Below are 17,777 nucleotides of genomic sequence, written 5' to 3' on the forward strand. Positions count from 1 at the left end.
AAATGAAGGCATTATTTGATAACTGCAAATGAGTGCTGTAAATAATTAAAAGCTTGTATAAATAACTGCTTTGGTTATAAAAGGAAAAAGGGGATCTTGTCTTAATCAAATTTTCACCTCTCCTACTAAAATGTACAGATTTTATATTAAAAAATATGTGCTTCTGGTTTATTTGCCAGAATATTCTTGAACACAGGATTGATTTATACATTTGATTTTATTTAGACTGCAGAAGTTTTAATATTGGATAAAGCTTTGCATTAAGATTTATTCATTTTTTTCTCTGATAACATATGCAAAGTAAATAGTATCCCGCTACTTCAGACGTCATTTTTCATGGAAAATATATGTGTAAACAGAAGAGAGGAAATGGGAACTATATTAAATTATTAATATTAAAACACATGTACACATTTAGTCACAAACTCTAAAAGATGCATATATTAAATAAATATTCAGTTTTTCTAGACATTTTAAATTTAAAAGAATAACTATTAGGTATACACTTAAAAGGAAATTTTCATTTAAATGTATTTCCCTCTAGAATTTTAACAGTAGATTTATATGTATGATAGCTTAAAATAGTACATTATCACTCAAACCTCATAATTATTAAAAGAAATGCTAGTTGTTAGAAATAAAAAGATCATGACAGTCTCAAAATAGAATGCTTTAAGAGACATGAGTGTTACAATAAAATTTCATATGTGTCTTTTGAAAAGTAATGTAGGAAAATTTTTAAATCTTAGGATTTAGATATTTAGTAATATTACTAGTCATTTCTTTCTAAATGTTACAATAGAGGGATTGAGCATCTCACTGATAAACATTCCCATAGAACTGTATCAAAGGGATAGAATGTGGAAATGTTTCTATAAAGACTATAAAATTATTTAATCTTTATTTTATTTAATAGACACGTACTTCTATCACTCCCTGTTTTATTTTTCATTTTCATTTTTATTCATTTATTTTTGGCTGTGCTGGGTCTTTGTTGCTGTGCTGCCTGTTCTCTAGTTGCGGTGGGCCGGGGCTTCTCTCTAGTTGTGGTACACAGGTTTCTCCTTGTGCTGGCTTCCCTTACTGAAGAGCACAGGCTCTAGGTTGAGCAGGCTTCAGTAGCTGCAGTTCCCGGGCTCTAGAGCACGGGCTCAATAGGCTCAGTTGTTCTGTGGCATATGGGATCTTCCCAGATCAGGGATCAAGTCTGTCTTCTGCATTGGCAGGTGGATTCTTTACTACTGAGCCACCAGAGAAGCCCACTCTCTATGCTTTAACAAAATAAAGTCTGATAAAAACAAAACTGGCAAACAACGATAACTACTGACGTTGGGAGATAGGCATATATGCAAACAGTCCATTACATGTTATTCTCTCTACTTTTATAGATGTTTGAAATTTTTTCATTACAAAATGTTTAAAATAGTAAAAATTTAGATGTATTAAAGTCTGGAAGTCTAGAATATCTCTCTATACCTTTCCAAAAGGCATCAGAGCATACAGAAATAATTGCACTCTCCAAGGTTTTTTTTTAATTTTTTTTTTTTTGCAAATAATATTCATGTGCTGTAATGGGCAAAACAGAAAGCATTGAAAAAGCTAAAAACAAGGTGCTGTTAAACTTAATATTTTGGTACATATCGTTTCAGGATTTTTTTTCTAATTCTAAAATACTTAACCACAAGTTAACATTTCTTTCCTTTGACAACAGAATAATTTCATTGTCAAATATTTTTTGATACTCCTCCCCTCCACCTATCCCTGCCTCCTACCTATATACTGGGCTCAGAATATGCTGATCATGATTATTAAACCTCACTAGTTAAAATGCATTTGATTGAGGGCAAACATGGAATTCAAAAGAACCTAGAATCTTATGAACCAAATATATAAAGAGAAAGTTAATCATCATTTAGTGATTGTTCTGGAAAGTCTTTTATAAACATCATACTTATGATATACATAAATATTGGTTTACAAATTATCAATCACTAAAGAGATTGAAGCATAAAGAGAAAAATAAATTTATAGGCAACTGTCACTGCCAAAAGATTAACACAGATAACTCTGAATTTAAAATAGAGATGTATATAAACTGTAAATCATGGTCCAACTTATAAAAACAACATTTATACATATAGTTTATGAGGGCTCTAGCTATTCTGAGTTAAGCAATAATACCTATAAAGCACAAATAATATCTGTAAAGCACAAACTAAGTTTTTTAAAGATGTATTTATTTAGAGCAGGTGGTAAAACAGCTCTTCTGCAGATCAGACTGAGACTGGGTACTGAAGCCAAAGGAAACTAGTGTTTTTAGCAAGTCTGAGAGTTAAGACCACAAAAACTACAGACATAAAAATCTCAACCAAAATGACAGAAAGTACTGAGGCTGAAGCTGAAACTTTGGCCACCTGATGTGAAGGGTCAACTCACTGGAAAAGACCCTGATGGCTGGAAAAGTTTGAGGGCAAGAGAAGAAGGGGGCGACAGAGGATGAAATGGTTGGATGGCATCACCGACTCAATGGATGTAAGTTTGAGCAAACTCAAGGATATAGTGAAGGACAGGGAGGCCTGGCATGCTGCAGTCCATGGGGTCGCAAAGATTTGGACACGACTTAGTGACTGAACAACAGCAACAATGTGTAGTCAGCAACTTGACAGAGAGGAACATGATGTTTAAAATTAAAATGGTTTTGGAGACATACACAGTTTCCAGAAAGCACTCAGCCAGTGTGCTGTAGTTTGTTACAGATTTTCTAAGTCATCCTTCTAAACACTGCCAACTTTCTTTCACCAGGACATATGTGAAGGGAATATAGAGTTCCGAGAAGTCTCTTTCTTCTATCCAAGTCGCCCAGATGTCCTAATCCTTCGCAGTTTATCCCTCAATATTGAGAAAGGAAAGACAGTAGCATTTGTGGGAAGCAGTGGCTGTGGGAAAAGCACTTCTGTCCAACTTCTGCAGAGATTTTATGACCCAGTGAAAGGACAAGTGGTAAGACTGAATTCAAATACAACTTATCTGGAGGTTAGTGGAGCTGTTCTTAAACATTCCCTTGGGCTTAAGTTCAAGCTTCCTGCTATTCACTCTGGCCATCTCCACACCACAATTCTCAAAACCATAGGCATGATTAGAGCTCTTCTGAATCAGCTCCATTAAGTTCTGCATCCTGATCTCAAAAAAGAAATGCAACCTCTCCCTCCTTTGAACTCCAAGGACGGATTTTCTTACCTGGCACTTTTCTTACTCTAACTTAGATTCAGATTTTCAACTATTCTGTCCCTTCAAACACCACCACATCACAAACACACACAGACAACTTCCTGTTCTTCCTTCCCCTACCACTGCAAAACACAAGAAGCCCGTAAAAGTCAGTGATCATCATGACGGTCATTTTGCTGCAATGTACAGTCTTTTGCCCATCACAGTCACAAAGATTATTTGCAAAAGGCTGTCTTCACAGAAAACAATAAACAATGAGGACCAAAACTAGGGAACACTCAGCTGTTTGCATATAGCGTAGCACACTCCTTCTTTTAAACTCTCCAATGATTTTCTATCGCAGTTAGAATAAACAAGAGTCCCTACTATCAAATCAAGGTCCTTTGTGATCTAGCCCCTGCCTCTCCCTCCAAACTCCTCTCCTATCATTCCTGCCTCACTATACACTGTTTATCAGTCTCATTGACTTCTTTATGTTCTAGAAATACACAATGTTCTTTGAACACACATTGTTCTTGCTGTTCCCCTGATCACAATTTGTTCTTACTATAACTCCTTTGCCAATACCTTCTCATCATTCATGTCTCAGTCTAAAAATACTACTTCCTTAGAGGGACTTCTTAGAATATAATGCATTCACCTGTCCCCTTCCCAAACCCTCAGCACATTCTTAGTCGCTATTTCATTATCTTGTCTCATGACACTTTATTTTTCTGACGTTGTTGTTTGTCAGTGTGCTTATTACCTGCCTCTCTCCGCTACAATATAAGCTAAGGAGGGTAAGACCTTTGTCTTATTTATTACTCTTTCCTCAGTGCCTGAAGAGTCCTCATCACATAGTAGGTATGCTTATGCTCATCAGATGTGAGTTGAATTTTGTTACATCACTAGGCTTTAATAAAGCAGGGTCCTTTACAGTGGAGGTTGGTCGTTTTTCATCTGACTTTAGTACAGAACACCAGGCTTCATTCTAAACTCTGGGCGGGTCTCTAGAACATATGGCCATTCCCAGAAATGTCAAGTAAGTTTAAGAGTTGGTGCTTCAGTTAGTTATTAATACGTGCTGTCTGCTTCTATACAACATATGATTTATGAGCCCTTCTCGGGTAACATTTATGCTATGAAACAGCTTGAATTCCTAACCTTCTTGTTATGATTTGTATATGTTTGAATGCAGTGAGCTGTAACATGATGCAGTTGTTGGATCTTCACATACCATTCTCCCTTCTGCCTTTGGCAGCTATTTGATGGTGTGGATGCAAAGGAATTGAACGTACAGTGGCTCCGTTCCCAGATAGCAATCGTTTCTCAAGAACCTGTGCTCTTCAACTGCAGCATTGCTGAGAACATAGCCTATGGTGATAACAGCCGTGTTGTGTCACTGAATGAGATAAAAGAAGTAGCAAATGCAGCAAACATCCACTCTTTTATTGAGGGTCTCCCTGAGGTAAGAAAATGCCTGAAATCTTGAACCAAAAGCTGTCTAGTATTTTATTGGGCTTTAGTGGTTATTTTTATGTGCTCCTTGGATTACACAATTTATTGCTGGCATCTAATGTAAAGTGAGATATAAAAAGCAAAATTTGAGATTATGTTTGTGTGACATTTTCCAAGACCAACTGTATTAATATTCACTGAATATCAATTAATCTTCATATTTTGATTTTATACCTTCTATTCATTTATACTCTACTCATGGCTACACCACCATCATCCCCCTCTGGACCACCTTGAAAGTGAGTGAAAGTGTTAGTCGCTCAGTCACATCTGACTGTTTGTGATGCCATGGACTCCTCTGTCCATGGAATTCTCTAGGCAAGAACACTGGAGTGGGTAGCCATTCCCTTTTCCAGGGGATCTTCCCAACCCAGGGATTGAACCTGAGTTTCCACATTGCAGATGGATTCTTTACCATCTGAGACATCAGAGAGGACCACTTTAGTACCTTCGTAATCTGTCTTCCCTTCTCCAGTGGACCACATTCTGTCATGAGAACCCCATGAACAGTATGAAAAGGCAAAATGATGGGATACTGAAAGAAGGACTCCTCAGGTCAGTAGGTGCCCAATATGCTACTGGAGATCAGTGGAGAAATAACTCTAGAAAGAATGAAGGGATGGAGCCAAAGCAAAAACGATATCCAGCTGTGGATGTGACTAGTGAGAGAAGCAAGGTCCGAGGTTGTAAAGAGCAATATTGCATAGGAACCTGGAATGTCAGGTCCATGAATCAAGGCAAATTGGAACTGGTCAAACAAGAGATGGCAAGAGTGAACACTGACATTCTAGGAATCAGAGAACTAAAATGGACTGGAATGGGTGAATTTAACTCAGATGTCCATTATATCTACTACTGTGGGCAGGAATCCCTCAGAAGAAATGGAGTAGCCATCATGGTCAACTAAAGAGTCCGAAATGCAGTACTTGGATGCAATCTCAAGAATGACAGAATGATCTCTGTTCGTCTCCAAGGCAAACCATTCAATATCACGGTAATCCATGAACTGTTTCACGAAGACCTACAAGACTTTTTAGAACTAACACCCAAAAAAGATGTCCTTTTCATTATAGGGGACTGGAATGCAAAAGTAGGAAGTCAGGAAACACCTGGAGTAACAGGCAAATTTGGCCTTGGAATGTGGAATGAAGCAGGGCAAAGACTAATAGAGTTTTGCCAAGAAAATGCACTGGTCATAGCAAACACCCTCTTCCAACAACACAAGAGAAGACTCTACACATGGACATCACCAGATGGTCAACACCGAAATCAGATTGATTATATTCTTTGCAGCCAAAGATGGAGAAGCTCTATACCGTCAACAAAAACAAGACCAGGAGCTGACTGTGGCTCAGATCATGAACTCCTTATTACCAAATTCAGACTTAAATTGAAGAAAGTAGGGAAAATCGCTAGACCATTCAGGTATGATCTAAATCAAATCCCTTCTGATTATACAGTGGAAATGAGAAATAGATTTAAGGGCCTAGATCTGATAGATAGAGTGCCTGATGAACTATGGATGGAGGTTCGTGACATTGTACAGGAGACAGAGATCAAGACCATCCCCATGGAAAAGAAATGCAAAAAAGCAAAATGGCTGTCTGGGGAGGCCTTACAAATAGCTGTGAAAAGAAGAGAAGTGAAAAGCCAAGGAGAAAAGGAAAGATATAAGCATCTGAATGCAGAGTTCCAAAGAATAGCAAGAAGAGATAAGAAAGCCTTCTTCAGCGATCAATGCAAAGAAATAGAGGAAAACAACAGAATGGGAAAGACTAGAGATCTCTTGAAGATACCAAGGGATACCAAGAGATACCAAGGAAATATTTCATGCAAAGATGGGCTCGACCAAGGACAGAAATGGTATGGACCTAACAGAAGCAGAAGATATTAAGAAGAGGTGGCAAGAATACACAGAAGAACTGTACAAAAAAGATCTTCATGACCCAGATAATCATGATGATGTGATCACTCATCTCGAGCCAGACATCCTGGAATGTGAAGTCAAGTGGGCCACAGAAAGCATCACTATGAACAAAGCTAGTGGAGGTGATGGAATTCCAGTTGAGCTGTTTCAAATCCTGAAAGATGATGCTGTGAAAGTGCTGCACTCAATATGCCAGCAAATTTGGAAAACTCAGCAGTGGCCACAGGACTGGAAAAGGTCAGTTTTCATTCCAATCCCAAAGAAAGGCAATGTCAAAGAATGCTCAAACTACCGCATAATTGCACTCATCTCACATGCTAGTAAAGTAATGCTCAAAATTCTCCAAGCCAGACTTCAGCAATACGTGAACCGTGAACTTCCTGATGTTCAAGCTGGTTTTAGGAAAGGCAGAGGAACCAGAGACCAAATTGCCAACATCTACTGGATCATGGAAAAAGCAAGAGAGTTCCAGAAAAACATCTATTTCTGCTTTATTGACTATGCCAAAGCCTTTAACTGTGTGGATCACAATAAACTGTGGAAAATTCTGAGAGAGATGGGAATACCAGACCACCTGACCTGCCTCTTGAGAAATCTGTATGCAGGTCAGGAAGCAACAGTTAGAACTGGACATGGAACAACAGACTGGTTCCAAATAGGAAAAGGAGTATGTCAAGGCTGTATATTGTCACCCTGCTTTTTTAACTTATATGCAGAGTACATCATGAGAAATGCTGTACTGGAAGAAACACAAGCTGGAATCAAGATTGCCGGGGGAAATATCAGTAATCTCAGATATGCAGATGACACCACCCTTATGGCAGAAAGTGAAGAGGAACTAAAAGCCTCTTGATGTAAGTGAAAGAGGAGAGTGAAAAGTTGGCTTAAAGCTCAACATTCAGAAAATGAAGATCACGGCATCTGGTTCCATCACTTCATGGGAAATAGATGGGGAAACAGTCGAAATAGTGTCAGACTTTATATTTTGGGGCTCCAAAATCACTGCAGATGGTGACTGCAGCCATGAAATTAAAAGACGCTTACTCCTTGGAAGAAAATTTATGACCAACCTAGATAGCATATTAAAAAGCAGAGACATTACTTTGCCAGCAAAGGTCCATCTAGTCAAGGCTATGGTTTTTCCAGTAGTCATGTAAGGATGTGAGAGTTGGACTGTGAAGAAGGCTGAGCGCTGAAGAATTGATGTTGCAGAAGACTCTTGAGAGCCCCTTGGACTGCAAGGAGATCCAACCAGTCCATTCTGAAGATCAGCCCTGGTATTTCTTTGGAGGGAATGATGCTAAAGCTGAAACTCCAGTACTTTGGCCACCTCATGCGAAGAGCTGACTCATTGCAAAAGACTTTGATGCTGGGAGGGATTCGGGGCAGGAGGAGAAGGGGACGACAGAGGATGAGATGGCTGTATGGCATCACTGACTCGATGGACGTGAGTCTGGGTGAACTCCGTGAGTTGGTGATGGACAGGGAGGCCTGGCGTGCTGCAATTCATGGGGTCACTAAGAGTCGGACACGACTGAGCGACTGAACTGAATCTGTCTTCCTGTTTCCAGTCTTGCCCCTTTATAATTCTTCCTCACATCAATTGGATCTTTTAAAAACATAAAGTAAATCATATCCCTCCCTGCCTAAAACCTCCTAACGTCATCCCTTTGAACTAAGAATGAAATCAAAACTTCTTATAAGACTGGCAGGGCCTTCTGTGATCTGGCCCTGATCTCTTTATGTGCTGACTCTCTCCAGCCATACTGACTTCTTTCTGTCTCATGAACTTTTTTATTCCCTACTGCAGGACATTTACACTCAAATTTATTCAGCTGGGTTCTCCCTTCCCACGACTCTTCGAAGAGCCAGCTCTTTAAATTTCAAGCTCTTTCAAATGTCACTTTTGCAGAAGTCTCCCATGGCCATCTTATTTTAAAGAGGACCCATGAGCCCTTATAGCCTATCGCATAGTCTTTAGAGTGCTTACCATAGTCTAAAATTACCCTGGTGCTTATTAATTTGTTTAGGGTCTCCTTTTCTCACTAGAGTGTTAGGTCCTTGCCTGCCATTTTTGTCATCTCTCTGTATTGGCTGTTACAGCTGACACAAAATTTCAGAAAAGTTGAAAATCTTGGCTAACTGTCAAGAGGGCTTTAGCATAGCAAGCATTGATACAAATCCAGAATTAGTGCACAGGCACTAATGTTGGTTGCAACTTATAAGTTCTTACTATTTATACCTACATACATACATAGATAAAATAAAAATATAGGGACTTCCTGGTGGGCCAGTGGTTAAGACTCCACACTTCCTAAAAGGGGCACAGGTTTGACCCTGGTGAGAGAGCTAAGACCCCATATGTTGCACAGTGCAGCAAAAATTTTTTAAAAAGTATATGTATGTACCTACTTATATATATATATATATATATACATACATATACATATACACACTTACTTTTGATTAGAAACAAATTTGTATAATGTGGTTTTCTAGCTCACTTTAAAAGGAAATGCCAAAGTTCAGTAAGTGTTATATTAAACAACTAATCTAATGCCCTGTTTTGGGAGAAGGATAATGGTCACCATACTCTCTTTTATACTACTAGATCATCCCTCAACATCTCCTGTCCACCTTAATTGGTTCCTCTAACTAGAAATGGGCCATTAATACAGTTTCCCTAACTTCAGTAAGGTTCTGCATTACTAACTATAATAGAAGGAGTAACAAAATATTGTGACCCTATAGCTTTCCCTTTTTTAACCAAGACATTCACTGAATTATTGATTCAAGGATAGATTATTATCTACATAATCCTAAGAGGGTTTTTCTTTAATTTATGTATGGTAACATGCTTTCCATTTTATATTTGTACCATTTGACTCTTACCCTTAAATTGTTTTTTATCTTTCATTATTTTCATTGTACTATTTCTCAGATTTACCCAAAACTATATACTGCAGAGATTCAGCATTCTTTTTACAATCAACTTTGAGAATCATAATGTTATTTCCAAAAGAAAGAATAGCTTGTTTCTAAGTTTTTAAATAAAACTGTAATTTACTTTCATATCACTCTTGCCTGGAAAATATATAGAACCATAAAGAAATCTGGTGCCAAAATATCCTTTTGGAATAGGACAGGGAAATTACTAGTCTAGCAGTAAAGGACGAGGGTTTTGGGAAATCAACTTGGAGCTATTTCCAGGGTTTAGTTATGAAGGTCTGAATTAATAAAGTAAAATAAAACAAGGAAAAGGATGTAAAAAATATCATAAAAGTGGAATTGTCAGGACTGAGCTTCAGGTTGTCTGTAGAAAGTGAGCAAGAAAGTACATAATACACTGGGCAGCTTTCTGGCATGAAAACACAAAGAGCATATGATGAGAGGATGAAAGCAGGAATGACGAAGTTTCACAGAAAATCACACAGAGGACGTTGCTTTGAACTGGCTTTTGAAGAATGAGTAGTTCACTAGGCAGAAATGGAGCAACACCATTTTTAGGAGACAGAATAAGCTCGTGCAGAAACACATACATATGAAAGGGTTTTATGTGTTTGAAGGAAAATAAGTTTAAAGTTCTGAGCACAAACTATAAAGTGGGGAATTAAGAAGAAGCCACACAAATATGAGCATGGACTAAATGTGAAGGTTCTGAATTACCAGACTAAGTTTGGACTCTGTTATTATTGGAAAGAGGAAACCGCTAGACTTTTTTTACACAAAGAAGTGACATGATTGAATTTTTAAAGGAAAAAAATGTCATTTGAAGCTCAGCCTTTTGTTTGCTCATTCAAGAGACGCTGTGGCCTCTGTGGCAATGGCCCAGACTACATGAAAGGGGCAAGTCTTGGTACATTACAACGTTGATGAGAGAAATTCAGGTCCATACTTTTCTTTCCCCCAGTTCCAATTTCCAAAAATTCTTAAACATCACACACTCCCCTCCACAAACAAAGACCATATGTTTGAAGTAAATTTGTTGGGTGGTCAAAATGACATGAGGTTTTATGTAGTCTTTATTAATCCTACTTAGAATGAATTGTCAAATATTTCTACAGAAGTAGTCACATATTTGATTACTGATTGCTACCCAGCCCTTTCTGGGGGTCTTAAATAATATATGTGTGTGGGCTCAGTTGCTCAGTCCTGTCTGACTCTTTGAGACCCATGGACTGTAGCCTGGCAGGCCACACTGTTCATGGAACTTTCCAGGCAAGAATACTGGAGCATGTTGCCATTTCCTTCTCCAGGGGATCTTCCCATCCCAGGCATCAAACCTGAGTCTCCTGTGTCTCCTGCGTTGGCAGGCAAATTCTTTACCCCCGAAGCCTGGGAAACCCAAAATAATATATATTGCATATTAAATACAAATAATGTATGATGTGTACAATTTATAGTATATTTTATTCTAAAGTAAAGAAAAATAGAATTGTTAAGTAAGTATAGCCCTGTGGGTTTCAGGTACAGGATTATGGACCTGTCTGGCAGATCAAGGCTAGAACGTGAATAGCAGTCAATTTCGAGTGTGCTAAGGATAACAAATCTATGGTGTATGCCATGAATAGAACCTCCAGGCATTTGGAAATATCAGCCTGGGAGAGAAGTTCAGATAACACTGGCTTGGTCTTGAGGATCCCTGAGAAATACATCAGATGTAGAAATCCCCTAGTGCCCACAATTTCACACAGTCAGCTCTCAGTCAAACCACTTCCTGGCTCCACTGGAACCACCCTAAAACTCCTTTAAAGGGCCTGCAGAGAATCTCCAGCATGCAGCTGGTTTAGGATTAGACTCTATCTGATGTTCCTTCCAGGATCAAATTGGTATTTAGACCCAGGTTTACATTGAACAGCTACTGCTTCTTGGGTATCTCATAAAACAAGTGATTTCAGGGCACTCACCATCCTAGTGTTTGCCAGAAAACTGATTTAGATTTTCAGCTGAAACAGGAAAGAATGAAATCCTGTAGTTCTTCATTAGAAACAAACAAAAAGACAAAAACCTTCAGTTTAAGTGTCTGAAAATGTTTTTAGATTACTATTGAGACAACATGTATATTCATATTTATAATCTGTTTTGCTTGGAAGTGTTAGTCTTTCAGTTGTGTCCGACTCTTTATGATCCCATGGACTGAAGACTGCCAGGTTCCTCTGTCCATGGAATTCTCTAGGCAAGAATACTGGAGTGGGTTGCCATTTCTTCCTCCAGGGGATCCCCCCGACCCAGCGATTGAACCTGTGTCTCCTGCATAGCAGGCAGATTCTTTACCATCTTAGCCACCAGGGCTTAATGATGGGCAAAAACATCTGAATTGTATTTTCATCCAGTTCATTCTTGCGACTTATATCTTCCTGAAAGCTAAAGAAAGCCAAGAAATGCAAAGTGATTTCTAAGCTAGTATTATATCTTCTTCAGCTGTAATAGAAGAATCCACATACAATTTAATCTAGACTGGCAGAAAGAGCTACAAGTCCATTATCATTGCCACCAAATCCAGTTTTTGGCTTAAGATTGAATCCTCTAATTTAGATGGGAAACTTGCAGTGTGTGGATATGAACCACTGAGTTTTACCTGATTATTTATAGCCCTGTGGTTCCAGTTTTAATAAAATGTGTTTTAGAAGGAAAAGGCCCAGTGGGCTAGCAGTCTCAGCTAAAATCACAAAGAAAAACGAATGAAGGTGAAGTAGCGTCCGACTCTTTGCGACCCCATGGACTCTAGCCCGCCAGGCTTCTCCATCCATGGAATTTTCCAGGCAAAAGTATTGGAGTGGGTTGCCATTTCCTTCTCCAGGGGATCTTCCTGACCCAGGGATTGAACCTAGGTCTCCCGCATTGCAGGGAGATGCTTTACCATCTGAGCCACCAGGGAATCTCTCAAATCACAAAGGAGATAGCTGAAGTCTGTTTCCTTTGTAGACCATTCACAAAGGACACTTTTACTGGGCTTCAATAATTCACCCATTGTTTGATATAAAGTAAGCAACTAAGCATTTTAAGTTGAAAATGAACTTTGAGATTAAGGAGACATATCTGTTATTAAAGTTACTCACAAGCTTTCTCAAAACCTCCTCTGCTGGAGAAACACCTCCTGAAGGCAGCAGGTGTGGAGGGAAAGGCAGTTGAATCAGGCCTCTCCAAGGTCCTAAGCTAAACAGTACATCATCACGTGCAGTGTTTCTCTATGATGATGCTACAGGATCCACCTTTAGAAGGTTGTACAGTTGGACTTACTTTCCCAGTGGAGCTGATCCACCCACACATCCTTGTTTGGGTACCAAGGGCATGTATTTCTCAGACAACTGGGAGGGCTAATAGAGAGCAAGGTGAAACCCTGGAGGAAAGCAGACTCAACAGGACAGTGCAGAAAACAAGTGGGAGCCTGCTTGCTGATCCATTATGATTTAGATATGTGAGAAATTTCCTTTACCCTTCCATGGAGTGTAATACTGAAAAGGGGGTCATTAGTAAGTAGGAGAGTGTAGCAATTTGTGAAGTGCTAAACATCACTATCACGGCCTGAAAAGTTGCTAGGATGATACCTGCACCACTGAGAATGGCATCATGACACCTGGAGAAATGTGCCCACAGAGATTTAGTAAGAGCCACAACTAAAAAACCCAGTGATTTCTTTTAAAATGATACTTTAAATCATTTTGACCTGAAAACAGAAGACAATTTAACTTAATGGGGAAAGATTTGTGTTTACCGGGAAATTTTTCCCTAATGATTTTTTTTTAATGCTTTAATTTGAACAATTCCTTTGTAGAAGCAAAATGGCAAAGGTCTACTATTTGTGATCAGATTAGATATGTAAATGAAATAGTAGTGTTTACTGTTGGTTTAGCATTTATTTGCAACAAAGCCCAAGAATAGATTTCAGCACTTGTTGGGACACAAATTTTAGAGAGTAGCAAAATCTGAAATATTTAGATGGCTCTCGCCCACAGTTGCCATGTTAATTTAAATAACCAAGACTTGCTTTCTTAATTGCATGTTCCTGTAACAGAAATACAACACAAACGTTGGACTGAAAGGAACACAGCTTTCTGGAGGCCAGAAACAAAGACTAGCTATTGCAAGGGCTCTTCTCCGTAAACCAAAAATTTTATTGTTGGATGAGGCCACTTCAGCTCTTGACAATGAGAGTGAAAAGGTAACTTTCTCTTCTTTCATCTCAGGATTAATATGAAATATGAGAGTGGAGTATTTTGGAAGAAATTAAGGTCAGTTGGTGGGGAAAAAAAAGGCCTGGAGAGAACTGTAGTCATAGGGTCACCAGTTGTAATTAAGGTTTTGACCTTTATGTAAAGGTCAGAGGCTGGTGGGGAGCGGGGAGAGAGTTAGGGCACAAGGCATCCCGTGTGTTAGAAAGGTTTTCTCATTAGAATTGGTCTCATCATCAAAAGGGTCCCAATTCTTGAAATGCTTCTCCACTCAAGTAAAAAGCCCAAGGAAGATTACTTTCCTGTTTTATTATTATTCTAATGATACCAAACAAAATAATAAGGTAATCTACATATGTAAGAGAGTGATCTACACAGCAATGTTGGGGCCTGCTAGTTTCTCTACCTTCTTTAGAATATTTGCTCAGTTTGAAAAGGAAACAAGGGGGCAAATAGACATGTAACAATAGGCGTACAGTTCAAGCTTCTTCTCATGTTTAATTTTACTATATTCTTGTCCCTTAGTAGTTCTTACATATATAGTATGTTCTTATTTGTTAAATGAAAGCTGGTTAAATGAATAATAATCTTCAATATTTATCAAGTGCTTATTATACACTACTATCTCAATCCTCACAACAGTTTGATTATTTTTTACTCTGTTCAATTTACAGATCAGCACATTAAGGCTTAGAAAAAGTTAAGTAACTTCCTTAAATCCCTTGTGGCTCAGCTAGTAAAGAATCCATCTGCAGTGAAGGAGACCTGGGTTCCATCCCTGGGTTGGGAAGATCCCCTGGAGAAGGGAAAGGCTACCCACTCCAGTATTCTAGCCTGGAGAATTCCATGGACTGTATAGTCCATGGGTCTCAAAGAGTCGAACATGACTGAGCAACTTTCACTTTCACTTTAAATTCTAATAAAGTGTATCTGAGCTAAGATCCCATGAGATTAATCAGTACACAACTACTATTTGTAGATGATTATCATTCTTGATTTCCAAGGAGACAGTGTGTTATGAAAGAAAAAAATGGGACTTTTGGAATCAGACATATTTGGGCTGTAATTCTGGATTCATCAGGTACTAGCAGTGTGACCTAGGTCAAGTGACCTGAATTTTTCAAATCCTGGTTTATTTATCAGGAAAATGAAAATACTCCTTACAGAGATACTGAAAGGATTTAAATGAGATAACCATCATTAGAATATCTTATATATTTAGCAAATAATCGAATTTTACCTTCTGCTTCCATTTCTTGTTTGTTCTTGTTGTTTTGTTTTTGGCTACACTGCGAGGCATGTGGGATCTTAGTTCCCCAACCAGGGATTGAACCTGTGTTCCCTGTAGTGAGAGCACAGATCCTACCACTGGACCTCCAGGGAATTCCCTTATTTCTCATATATAGCATTATTACCTCTTTGTCACTGAGATGCTGTTTTAGCTAGGACAATTTTACAACTAAATTCTAAAAAGAAAAACAAACAGAAACTATGAGAAGAAATGAATTTTTAAATAGACAATTGAGTATGGAAATACTACTTTCTGGGTTTGACTTTGAAACCCCCTGGTGGCTCAGAGGTTAAAGCATCTGCCTCCAATGCGGGAGACCCGGGTTTGATCCCTAGGTCGGGAAGATCCCCTGGAGAAGGAAATGGCAATCCACTCCAGTATTCTTACCTGGAGAATCCCATGGATGGAGAAGCCTAGTAGGTTACAGTCCACGGGGTCGCAAAGAGTCGGACTCCAGGCAAGAGTGCTGAAGTGGATTGCCATTTCCTTCTCCAGGGTATCTTCCTGACCCAGGAATCGAACCCAGGTCTCCTGAATTGCAGGCAGACGCTTTACCATCTGAGCCACCAGGGAAGCCCCAGCAGTACTATTGCCTGGAAAATCCCATGGATAGAGGAGCCTGGTAGGCTACAGTCCATGGGGTTGCCAAGAGTCAGAGTCGGACACGACTGAGTGACTTCACTTTCACTTTCACTTTCAAATACAAATAACCATCTAATTTTTATTGTCACAAAAGCTACTCCAACTAAAAATCTTAATTAGTGTCTATAATTACTTTTTCTAGATTTCTATTAAGATATTCCACAAAGAAGGGTAGTTTCCTTGAAGATAAGCAAATACACAATGAATGTTATTAGATTTCCTTAATCAATTTGACTTGGGCAAGTTTACTGGCATTTAACCAAAGCTAGCAATCACAGGCCCTTCTCTCTTCCAGGTGGTTCAACATGCCCTTGATAAGGCCAGTAAGGGGAGGACGTGCCTAGTGGTGGCTCACAGACTCTCCACGATACAGAACGCAGATTTGATAGTGGTTCTGCACAATGGAAAAATAAAGGAACAAGGAACTCATCAAGAGCTCCTGAGAAATCGAGACATATATTTTAAATTAGTAAACGCACAGTCAGTGCAATGATGCTGTTAGAGTTAACACATATTTTGATCTTCGTGTAATGCAAAGAAAGACTACCTAATAATTATTTGGTATGCTTTGATCTTGTTTATTGCATGTATCAATAAAATCATGCTATTCAAGTAGACATATTTTGTTCACACACCATCTACCCTTCAGATTCTTAAAAGGAAACAAAAATTCATTTAAGTGAGATAATGCATATATCCTTCAATTTATAAAAAGCACATTTGCTTATAAAGCAATTTGCTGAAAAGTGAGTATTTTCCTATCAATTTCTGCTATAAAATTGGGAATATATTCCTAGAGGGAAAAATTACCCAACTAACTAAATTAAAAGATTTTAGCAAATAGACAGTATGATATAGTTGGACCTGTGGCATTGCAGGAAGAATGATTTGGAACATCCCAAAATTTCTAGCAAATATTAGAGTAATTTGAGCTGGTCGTTTTCTCCAGACCATCGGATGTTCTCTCACAGTATCCTCAATGCTTCTTTCAGTGAATATCCACTATTATTCAAAATTCCATTATAACCTTTTGTCATGAATATCCACTATTACCCAAAATTCCATTATATCCTTTTGTCAAGAGGATAGGGAAAATTATAATGTAATTAAGAATGTAAAATTTCTGGCAGAATTAGGTAGTTATCTTCCACTTCAGTAAATGAAATGGTTTACATGATCCATTCTGAAGATTCCACTATTTCAAGCTTTGGGTTTGGCAAGTAAGTCACAAGCTTACTCTATATATGAACACTTATTTACTTAAAATAAGAGCTACTTTACTATGGTGAAAAAATTTAAATGCCTTCATTATTGTTGAATCAAGTAATTTGTTTAAACTTTGTATGTAATACATGTACGATTTTAAAATTCCATGTAAATAACAGTACTGATAAACTGAGTCATGTTTTATACTTATTTAAATATGTAATTTCATCCAGTGATTTTATGTCTCTTTTTCATTGTATTTCTTTCTATTTACAGTGATACTTACAACCAGCCTTCCTAAAGTGCACTCTGCCAGTAATCTGAAATGTTGTGAAAAAAATTAAAACCATTTGTGTTTTATGTCACACTTTAGAAAATGCAAAATAAAAATAGGATTGGGGGATTGAGAACCAGATTATTGTTTAAAAGCATTGGCATGAAAGCCTGTGGCCCCTTTGCTATGTGTGGATGTCGAGCTCTTGGTGATTTCTCTTTCCTGAGTAGGGTGGTAAGGAGGGAGAGAGCAGTATGGTATTGGATATGCTTAATTCCTCAGAGCAGGAGCAGTCCAGGTTTCAATTCTGTAATGCCTCCTAGATTAGAAATACCTGCCAAGCCTATATTCTCCTTGGCCTTAGCCATAGCAGTTCCACAGTCATACTACAGACGTCAGTGAAACACTTTCTAATTAATAGCCCCCGTCTAATATTTTATTTTTATTTCAAAAGATTTTAGACAGATCAACTAAACAGAAAATTAACAAAGAAACACAAACTTTAAATGATACAATAGACCAGTTAGACCTAATCGATAT

General features: G+C 38.3%; 1 protein-coding gene across 7 annotated transcripts in view; it reads left to right on the forward strand.

The window, feature by feature from the left end:
- The window catches only part of ABCB5 (ATP binding cassette subfamily B member 5), a 117,949-nt gene extending 100,576 nt beyond the window's left edge, over nucleotides 1–17,373 (forward strand). For 2 of the 7 annotated variants that reach the window (XM_027968505.3, XM_060414961.1), the window contains 4 exons: nucleotides 2,803–3,000; nucleotides 4,469–4,675; nucleotides 13,668–13,814; nucleotides 16,053–17,373. In XM_027968505.3, coding sequence (XP_027824306.1) covers nucleotides 2,803–3,000; nucleotides 4,469–4,675; nucleotides 13,668–13,814; nucleotides 16,053–16,250 — 750 coding nt within the window. In that variant the 3' untranslated portion in view covers nucleotides 16,251–17,373. Of the gene's footprint in view, nucleotides 1–2,802; nucleotides 3,001–4,405; nucleotides 4,676–13,667; nucleotides 13,815–16,052 lie in introns of those variants that run through there. The other 5 variants (XM_042248442.2, XM_042248445.1, XR_009600469.1 and 2 more) reach the window with 5 other exon arrangements.
- Nucleotides 17,374–17,777: the final 404 nt, after the last annotated feature.

This window comes from Ovis aries, chromosome 4 (assembly GCF_016772045.2).
Source record: "Ovis aries strain OAR_USU_Benz2616 breed Rambouillet chromosome 4, ARS-UI_Ramb_v3.0, whole genome shotgun sequence".
Taxonomy (NCBI): domain Eukaryota; kingdom Metazoa; phylum Chordata; class Mammalia; order Artiodactyla; family Bovidae; genus Ovis; species Ovis aries.